At 40.4% G+C, this 10,792-nt stretch overlaps 1 protein-coding gene across 5 annotated transcripts in view; it reads left to right on the forward strand.

Annotated features, from left to right (window-relative positions):
* Positions 1–8,459, forward strand: part of arhgef28a (Rho guanine nucleotide exchange factor (GEF) 28a) — a 53,046-nt gene extending 44,587 nt beyond the window's left edge. For 4 of the 5 annotated variants that reach the window (XM_005720180.1, XM_005720183.1, XM_005720182.1 and 1 more), the window contains one exon: positions 5,690–8,459. In XM_005720180.1, the coding sequence (XP_005720237.1) occupies positions 5,690–5,841 (152 nt within the window). In that variant the 3' untranslated portion in view covers positions 5,842–8,459. Of the gene's footprint in view, positions 1–3,114; positions 3,220–5,689 lie in introns of those variants that run through there. The other variant, XM_005720181.1, reaches the window with a different exon arrangement.
* The last annotated feature ends 2,333 nt before the right edge of the window (positions 8,460–10,792 follow it).

Raw genomic sequence — 10,792 nt, forward strand, 5'->3', positions numbered from 1 at the left:
CAGAAAAGGGGCCTGAAAGCTGAAGGCTCTCCCTCCCATTCTACTTCTTAAATATCCTAGGAACCACAAGTAAGCCTTCAGTCTGAGAGCAAAGGGGATATGGTACTATGAAGCCTTTAAGATAAGATGGGACCTTCCTCTTTGAGGAAGACCTAATGATACTGAGCCCTCAGCTGGCCTCCATCTGAGTCTCTGGTACACTTGTAACAGTGCTGGTTTCAGAGCTTTTGTTTTGCTCAAACAGACCTCTCAAAGTTGAGGCTGGGATATATTTTGACAATTCTCTCAAAAGAGGATCGTATTTTTTATAGCACCAAATAGCTCAATTTCTTATTTCCATTTCTACTACATGTAATAAGAACATGCATTTTAGCACAGTGCTACACATTGCATTTACCTCATGTATTTGAACAGTAGCGTACTGTGTTATCACCCTGTCAACATAAATTAGAAATCTGCGCCCTGTGAGAATGTCAACAAACCTTCTGCTTGCACTGGTTTCACCCATGCATGCGAGAGCCTACTGTACACACAAACACGCCGCGCTCTCAAGGCCGTATCCACGGTGAGGCCTTGCCTGTCCTCCCACCACCTCCACCTGCAGCAGTATTGAGTCCCCCAAACTCCACCCCACCCCACAATGCTCGAGCCTGCCAAAGGAAAAAGAAAATCAATGCTTTCGCTATCTATCGAGTGGCCGGGGAGACAACAGCGTGTGAATCACAGTCTGCAGGCGATGGCTGACTGATTGGGGCATCGATCTGAAAGAAATCTTTGCAAAACTCATTACAGCATGGCTTGTCATCGCATCAGGTGAAAAGGGGGCGGCGTGAGCGTGCGGGGGGTGGGGAGGAATGAGAGATGCAGTCACAGATTAATCAGGTTGCGCTCTGGAGGTGTCGGCTACAATCCCATGTTTGCCCGTCTCCATTTCTAATCCATTCATCAGCGTGCTCGCCCCGATGCTCTCAGCAGGCGGGGAAAATTACAGTTTACATTCGGCCTGTCTCCCTGAGCCCTCGTAAAAACCGGGTCAGCGCAGCCTAATGTGGTGTTCCCGCTATTGTTTACCAGCTTACAGCAGGCAGCACAATCTCTTTGCCATTGATCAGCTTATTAACCTTTCCTCATTATTGAGCACACGCAATGCCCCAGTGAAACCTGAGTCACTTGTTAACAAGCCCGGGGTGGATGTCTGCCTGCAGTCTACAGTGCAGGGTGTGCTCCAGCTGATGTGTAACCACAAGGCTCTTCAGTGGGTCCCTTGAGGGTCTTCTCAACAGTTAATAAAAGGCCAAATCGCCACACATGTTTTTGTGTCTTAGGTGCAGTCTTATATTTTAAGAGCTCTCGTGCGATCTCATTCTGGGTCACAAGCTGCCTGGTATGTGGAGGAACCTGGTATCTCCATTCTTCTTTTTTTCGTGTGAAAAGAAAAGGAATCTCTTTCAGATGCAAATGATCCATTGTGCTGTCAGTCACATGGATCAAAATATGATCTCTCTTCTCATCCTCACCTGTGCATGTGACTATTTCTTCTTGTGCACACGACACACACACCTTTTTTAATTCAGTGGATTTCAATAATTCGTTCTGGTTCAGTGTAATCTTGGAGAACCAGTTGGATGGAATTTTTTGCGCTGACGCTTCATCTGATGAGTCGTATCAGGTTTTTGTTGTTCACCTTTTTACACAAAAGACGGGAGCTCTGTGAGGAGGTTGAGGAAGAAAAGAAAGGTGAAGCCGCTTCACTTTACGGCACGCTGACGAATTCAAACCCTGTGCAAAGTGCTGCAGGAGGCAAAAAACCTGCTTCGTGACTTTGTGCTCAAGCATCGCAGTGCACAGTAGCTTTTGAATAGATCATTTTTCTGTGAGTCTGCCACACACTTAGAAAACAGTGGACATAACACAATACAAATAATAATGCAACACATAACTTAGGAATGTTTTTTTTTCTTGCAAAGGTGCAAACTTAATAAAACCTCCCTTCATCAGGACATTTTACTGCTTCCTTTATAACACTGGTTGTGTACAATTTATTTGTGGAAAGGTGTCCAAGTGTATCATTAAAAATTCCTTGGCATTCAATAAAAAAGCTTTGTACACTGTGAGCCTATATACAGTAACACAACGATCACGGCACATTATTCATTCATCATTAGTAATAAACGGTATCGTTTTTTCGACACCAGCGTGTTGTTGTCAGTCCAAGTGCTCACAAAACTAAAAGACTGAAATAAAAAGAATGAATTGAGTTGTCTCTGCTTAAGGCCAGCAGCTCCAGGCTGGTTAGATTTAACTAGCTTAACGCAGCCACTTCTTCAATCAAACCCATCGAGCCCATCCACAGAGATCCCGTTCACTTCCTTTTATTTCATTGTGCTGAAGCCGGCTAAAGTTAATCTGAGCCCTAATTCTGTTTAAGTTTGCTTTTATTTATTGTCAGAATTTAAATGAAAAAAGTAACATTCTATTGTTTTTGTTTTTTTGTTTGTTTTTTATACATAGAACATGATATCCCCTACAGAAAGCTAGAAATCTGTGAATGCTTCAGTCACACGGGGAAAACAGTAGTTGGAGACATATATTCAAAGCAACTGCAACAATATGGCAATAGAACAACAAGCTATGCTTGATGGAGTCAGTCTGCAGTTAGTCTGCTATGAGTGTGCAACCGAATTGGGTCAGGTTGGCAATTAAATGAAATCTCTTTGTGATAATATGTCGATTATGTGTGAACAATTTCTTGAAAACTGCAGTTTATCTGTTGTCTTCTGCACAAAAAATCATATTAACAACTGGTCACTTTGAGGTTACTTTATTTGTATTTGTAGGTAAATTTGATCTGCAGACGTCAGTCATCCATCCTCACATGCACACTCTTAATACAACAGACAACCGAAAAGCATTCAGCAAAATTCAGAGTCCAACCAGAACCTTGTAGATTTCGATCAGGAATTCAGAATTGCCTCCACCAATAACGACGTATTTGCTGCAGGACATTGATTAAACTGTAAAATCAGACATACTTGATTTTATATACGAATGTAACCAGAATACAACCTGTTAGTAATCAAGTCAAGTCCACTATTACCAAGCGATGTCTTGCAGAGATGTGTTGGCAGTCTGCCTGCATTTATGATTTGAACGGCAACCTTCAGCAACCTGTCTTCCTGGCTTCCTGGGTACCACCATCACCCAGGACCTGAAGTGGGAGCCCACCATCACCTCCGTCATCAAGAAAGCCCAGCAGAGGATGTACTTCCTGAGGCAGCTGAAGAAATTCAACCTGCCAACACGGACGATGATGCAGTTCTACACTGCAATCATCGAGTCCATCCTCACCTCCTCCATCACCGTGTGGTACGCTGGAGCCACTATCAGGGACAAACAGAGACTGCAGCGTGTTGTGCGCTCTGCTGAGAAGGTGATTGGCTGCAGACTCCCATCTTTGCAGGACCTGTACACCTCCAGGACACTGCGGCGTGCAGCTCGGATCTCAGCTGACCCTTCTCACCCTGGACACAGTCTGTTTGACCTGCTCCCCTCAGGCAGGAGGCTCCGGTCCATTCGCACCAGAACCTCTCGCCATAAGAACAGTTTCTTCCCCTCTGCTGTTGGACACATGAACAATAACCATATGACTGTTCCCACCACTAACACATGACCCTACGCTGTGTCACTGCATCATTCCATGTTTGGCACTGATCACCACCTGCACTCATGTATATATCTTTCAACGTAGCACTCTTAATTCTTACTCTCATGTATATATCTCATGTATATGTCATGCACATATCTTTCCACGTAGCACTTTTAATTCTTATCCCTACTTTTATTTTTATTTTATTTTATTTTATTTTTTCTTTCCATGTCTATTTAAGTGTTATTTATGACACTATGTTTGCACTGAAGCACCGCAGCAATTTCCTAATGTTGTAAACCTGCTCAACATTTGGCAATAAACCCCATTCTGATTCTGATTCTGATTCTGTCTGCAGTCAGTCTGAGTTGGATGGTGATTGTTTGGGATGCAAGTACCTGCAATCAGTTTCCGAAAGCAACAAAGTTCGTTGCAATTCTCAGTCAACCATCGACTTTTCGTAGACACAAGGAGGTCAGCATGCTGTTTTTACTCTAGTGTGACTGAGCCATAATTGGTCAATAAAGGATTTATTACAGCACATACTCTCTTGGTCGTGGCTGCTTCCAAACAATAATTATGCCAGACATTGGGAGCATCGTTAAATTAAAAATAAAACGGTGACAATCACCGAGTGGCTGGTGTTAGAAAATCATTGCTGATTTGAATTTGATCAGGAACTTGGGAGAGGTGCGAGCTCTTCCCTGTTTGTAAATCATCTGGTTAAACTGTCAGCATTTTTGGTTTTGCATTTGGTTTATGTATGCAAATCAAAAAAATACATACACTTCAAAAATAGACTCATCTCTTGTTGTGCTGCATTTTATTTCATGCTGTGATCTAAAATGCGATGCTAAGTTGTTAAAGTGGATACTTCTCTTGTACACTACTTTCTGCAGAGCGAGCACTTGTTTCTGTAGTGTTTGATTTTTGACGAGTCAAACATCAGGAATTTTGGGCTTTCTGACCATTACGAGTACACCAACTCTTAAAGTACTTCATGTATCCATAGTTGATAATGTGAACACACTTCTGCACTCAAAATAGTGAGTTTAAGTATGACACACAGCAGTAGTGTAGTATTTACCTTTCACTGCTGTAGACAGAAAATAAAACAACCCTGTGCCACGCTTTAACAGCCTTGTGTTTATTGCAATTTAAATATTTAACAGCATGCATGTCACATTATCACTCAATCTTAATATTTCATGGATGAAACTCAAAGAAAGAGATTTGGTATTTTTATCTTTACATCTCATCTAGTGGAGGCCTGGCCTGTGTGTTGGCTAACAGAGCTACTCTGACAGACTCTTATATAATTAATCAAACAGACACTTTCCTACAGGGACACAATGAGGCAATTTATAGTTCACGCCATCTGTTACCATGACAGCACACCTGCCCTAATGCTAGACAGCACATGGAGGGAAAAAAGAATGCAAGCGTAGCAGAGACAAGTGATAGTTACCACCTACAAAAGCATAGCCTCTTTAAGAGCTAATTGCATCTGAATAATAATGATACTAATCCTTGAAAAAGATTATGCGAACAACAACTACAGGCTGGTCAGGGTTATAGTATTTTGCTGTGAGAGTACTTCAGCATAACCATATGCTTGCCAACTCGTAGGTGTTAGCAGTTTCATTTGTCATTTCTGGTCCCTTGTCTCCTCCTCTCTTTTTGTCCGCCATCGCTTGCGAGGAGGCTGATGTCATCGAAGCCTGACAATTGATCGTGTTGAGAAAGCTGCTGATAAAAGTGACACGCCTGAGCTGAGGGGGTGTGATGCATAGCTTGAAATTCTCTTCTTTCCCCATTTTCAGACACGGTGCAGGAGGGAGCAGCAGGCTCAGCAGCGCCTAATCTGTATGCTGTTAGTGATTACATAAGTGGGCTAAGCAATTAGACCGAGCTCATTAAACACGTGGCTACGTGTCCCATACTGTCGGATACTTGATCAGTGGTGAATAAATAATGTCTCATTGTTCAATTTCAGTAATTGTATTTCTCCTACAAATGGTGTGTTTTTTCGTGCCCACTCAGATCACAGCTACAATGGGGAGACCTGGTCACTAACAGCAAGTGGAACTGACCCGTATCCGGTGCGCCCGCATCCCGGTGACCCTCAGCTGGTTTCCCTGGAGACCGACAGTGGAGGGGAGGAGGGCAGGGAGGAAACTATTGTGTACCTATGAACGTTGGTGCATTTCAAACTCTAAAAAAACACCCGGTGAAAGACATTCACGATCAGCATCAGTACTGGACTGTGCCGCCTTAAGAAAGCATTTCTGTTTTTTTACATTTGTTTTTCGGCATGCTTGTTTTCTACCATTGAAAGGTTATTTTGGTCTTTTTTTGTAAACAGTTTCTGGCAACATTGAGAGAGAAACAGACTCTGTCTCACTTGTCATGCACCTTAGCTCAAAACACCACTGAGTGTTCAGTGTTCCTTGTTTTCTGTCTTCTTCTTCTGTGTCTGTGTGTCTGTGTATATATCTGGCCATATATTGACTGTCAAATCCCCTGCAGCCCTTTTCCCCTTCTCTGCTTTTTACCGTCTCTCCCTTTTCTCAGGTCCTGCATATCTCACCCCTCCAGCGCTATATTTATTATTGTTCCCACTGAGTGAGAGAAAAGCATATACTCCATATCAGTGAAACATCAGCCTGGATCTCTCAGGTGGGCGATTGTTTTCCCTTGGAGTAAACTGTCCCTGTTTCATTCATCAGACAGGTCCTGTTTATTTACCAGCTAAAGAGCAATGGGGAGCACAGATCATTAGAAATGAGAGATGAGAGCCGACAACATCAGTCCCACGTTTTGCAGTCTTGCCGTCTCATTTATTTTCTTTTATCTGAAGCATGTTTTTCTTGTTTAAAAAATAAGCCCAGTTATGGTCTTAGTGGGGATGTTGCAGCTGGGCTAATCTGTCAGTTTTATCAGGGAGTAGAAATGAGAAATAAGCTTTCGAGCACTTGAGTATTATTTCCTGCAATACACAAAAGCACACTCGCTCAAACCGCCTTAAGTCCTGAAGTCAAAATTTAGCCTGGCTCTTTGGATTGTCCAACTGTCCATCAGAAATGAAATGAAATGTCCTAAAAGCTGTTGGATATATTTCCATAACATTTTCTAAAGACATTTGTGATCCTGCTTGACACTTGGCTGGAACGTCTTGACAAATATTGGTGGGATTGTCATGACCTTTGGTACAAACGTTAATGATCTCCACAGGAAAAAATGTCACCGTAATTGAGCCTTTAGCATTTCGTCTAGTGTCATGTTCAGGTCAAACATTTAAAAGTGGCAACAGACTTCAGCACCCGCTGTCACACCCATCACATCATCTAACTGGGGAGAGGAACCACTCACTAATGGCTCAGTCACACTACTGCTCTAGTAAAAATAAAATTGCATCCTACTTGTGACTAAAGTGATAATTGGATTGATTTCTTTCTTTTTTTTTTTGTGCATTCAGCGACTAATTGGAAGTAGTTAGCTTGACCAACTGGTGCAACACCTTCAACCTCTGGGTGACGACTTTTTATTGCAAGAAGATTGCACAGGTCACCTGGTAAGGCATACCTGTCTCCAAACAGTCACAAGCTTGGATTGAAATCACTCAGACACATTTGTCAAGGGTTGCAAATAACTGGCACCTAATTTATAAACACAGACATATTGCCAACAAATTGGAATCAGTCCGAGTCAGTCTGTGCCAATAAGTGAAATTCGTCTTGTCTTTTGCAATATGTACTCGAACTGGTTGCCAACTGGTTGTAGTCTAGTTATATGTCTACATAAAAGCAAGGTTGATTTTAAGTGCCTGTGTCCTTTTCAGTGAAATTGCTGTCATGTAGTAACTACTACATTCCTGTTTTAAATCTATGGCTGCACTCTGAATGTAAGTAGCTAATGTTCATTGCACATATTCGAATAATTTCAGTCATGCAACTATGTCCGACCACAGTTATTTCTTGCCTGATTGGTGCATTGTAATGGGGAAAGTGCTTACTGCTTTTTAGTCCAGATTTAGTACCAGTGGCAGGAAGAACTGCATAGTTACAGTGATATTTTTTGGCAGCAAGCCTAAACACTGTCATTTCATAGCCATTACAATGTGCTTCTTTCATAAAACCAAATGTCCCTTTAATTTTGCAAATGCTACAGTTTTGAACAGTTCCTGTAAACAAAATGACCTAACGGGTCTCTCTTTGTACTTAGTGCTGATTTAGTAATATTAGTGTGCTAAGACCCTAAACTAAGACTGAGGAACCATTGAACTACAGTGCTTAAAGCTCAGCATCATAAATATGTTTGCTCAGTTTAGCTGTCTTTCTTTGCTTGCTTCATAGGGTGAAAAATGTCGTAATATAAATATCCTCCCAAGTGCCCAGAACAATAAGAAGTTGCCTTATTGATGCTCTTGTGCTCTGTGCTGAACTATTACAATGCAGCTAGCATTTACATATTGCTTCTCCTGACGATTTTTTATTTTTTTTGTATCAAATGTGCCAATGCTTTAGGTGTCTCCTAGTGTTTGTACAGGCACTATAACATGAATCTTGTTTGGTTTCTGTTGTAGTGTAATCAGACCACAAGGCAGTGGAGTATTTTGAAGTTTTGACTTAATACCATGTACATAACTTATGTGCTTTTATTTATTTATTAAAAAAAAGTCATGTTTTACTGTGCGGTGTGAAGGGTTCTATTGCACAAAGACGTGAACGTGTGTAACCAGGTCTATTTTCTTGTTTTGAGCTCATGTGTTGTACATTCTTGACTTTACTGATAAAATTGCATTTAAAAAGAATTTCCCGCGGTGCTTTGTTTTTCTTGAGGTTTGTTTGATGGGGCTACATGATGGGGTTTATTACACTGAAACAGCAAAATAGCTGAATCATAAACAGAGAGCTCAGCATGGGTGACAATAACACTTCAGTTTTTATGTCCTTGGTCTCCTTGTGCAGTGTCTCCAACAGTGTAAACAGATGTGTGATTGAGCTTCCCGTTCAGCTGCCAGCAGTGACAGGTGGCAGACCAGGTGCGTGAAAGTCAATGATTTCCTATGTGAGCGCACTGCTGAATTGCAATCATAAAATCCGCTCCAGTATCAGATGAATGCAATATGTTGTTTTGCAACAAACCATACGTTTCTTGGGCATTTCATTATTTGCTATTTTCAAATACGGATTCCTGCGAACCAAAAGTGATCTTTTCACGAGAGGCCAAAAACAAAAACAGAGCTTCCAGGTTTTTTCCTGACAATAAAAGTAATGTATTTCATGTGCTCCTCCTGTGTCTCTGCGTCTGTCGCGGTTTAAGAAGAGCAGATGTCTGTGATAGCAACAGGGTCCCGGCTCTGCCCCCAATTTGCATCTTATTATTTCACAGACTATTGCATATTTTGTAAACACCCACTTCATTCCATGTCAGCTGCACGCCCCGGTCTTTTTTCTGGCTTAGTACATTTTGCATTTAATAAGTATGATTTTTTGTTTGTTTGTTTGTTTGTTTAAAGACCTGCAGTGTAATTCATCACTTTTTGGACTCAGAGTTAGGGTTGCATGTGGTAGCCTAGGTGATCAAACTGGGCTTAGTAAAAAAATTATTAATATTATGATTAATATTATTAAGATTTTTACAAATCTTTAGAATCATTTATTAAAAAAAAAAAGAAGAAAAAAAAAGATTTTTACAACTATTATGATTATTACTAGCAGTGCTGTATTAGCAGTGATAGCTGTGACTGCACAGTGGTAGCTGTACATGGTGTAAAAAGTAACAGCTGTATAAAAATATGTATTTAAAAATGACAAAGGAGAAGTAATGATATACAAATGATGAATTAAGCGCCCACTAATACTTTATTAATGCTTAATAGCATGAAAGTATTATTATTATTATTATTAAAGTGTCACCCTTTCAACATATTGCTGCAGGACAGACACTTTAGCTGTCACATTATATTAATAATAAGAGCTTTTAATTGGAAATGTAGAAATTTGGAAATCAGTACTTGACCTTAAAGGAATAAACAGCCATTACCTGTGGCCTGTACGCTGATCATGGTGTTTTGGACATAGCTAGCAAAGATTCCCCTCTCTCTGCCATCTTCTATGATTATCTTTAACCCTCTATTAATGGTGTAGAACCATTATTAAAATTCTTAAAATTGAACCCCTGCAGTGAGTGTTAAATATAAATGCGTGTATATGAATGTGCAAATGTGACGTTGGATTTATGTGCATAAATATGGCGTACATTCATGACCCTTTCCTCGATCGTGCAGTTTTTATGTGTAAATGCACAGAAAGGAGTTAAGGAGCAAACATGCATACTGCACATACTTCACAATCATTATGGCAATCATATATAGAGTCTATATATATATATATTTAAGTATATTTAGCAGAAAGTAATTTTTCTGCTAGTAATGTCATTGATCATAGAGCTTGATTGTTTATTTTTTCCTTTGTGTGTGAATATATATATACTTCAGTCCTATAAAACACTAAATGTTTTAAGACCAAAACAGTTCTGACATTCTGAATACTCTGATCTGATCTGCTCTTATAAACCCTCGAGGCCTTTCAGGTCATCTGGGAACTGCTTCTCCTTCAAATTTTGAAATAAAATATAGTGATGACGCCTTTAGCTTCTCTGTGGTACAGATCTGAAACAAGCTGCTGAGAGATCTGAGCTTTTTCAAATGTTAACTGCTGCAAAATTGATGGTTTTCTATTTACCACTGCTTTATTAAATTAGGGGCTACTTTGACACTGAGACTGTACGATAACTTGGTGCCTTTTGGGTAAAACACTATTAGCATTTTTTAAATCATTTAAAAAGAATTCATTTTAGACCTTATCAAGGATCCATTGTATGTATTACCTTTGCTTTAAAATTGAGATTACGCCCATTTCCCTCAGGCCTTCTGGAGCTTTCAGTGGAATAGGGTGTACCTTACCTCATCAGTTTTGAAGGAAAACCAAACAGCTGTTTGAAAAGGAATCTTTTGTGTTTTTGTCTAGGACAAAGGTGTCTGACAAAGGTGTGGGAAGAGAAAGAAACAGCCTTTTATGATATTGCAAGCTTTTGTATGCATGTCATAGAGGTGCCTGTGTGTGTGCGTGTATATGTGAC

The sequence above is a fragment of the Pundamilia nyererei genome, unplaced genomic scaffold (genome assembly GCF_000239375.1).
Source record: "Pundamilia nyererei isolate P.nyererei 1_Seehausen unplaced genomic scaffold, PunNye1.0 scaffold00002, whole genome shotgun sequence".
In the NCBI taxonomy this organism is placed as follows: Eukaryota; Metazoa; Chordata; class Actinopteri; order Cichliformes; family Cichlidae; genus Pundamilia; species Pundamilia nyererei.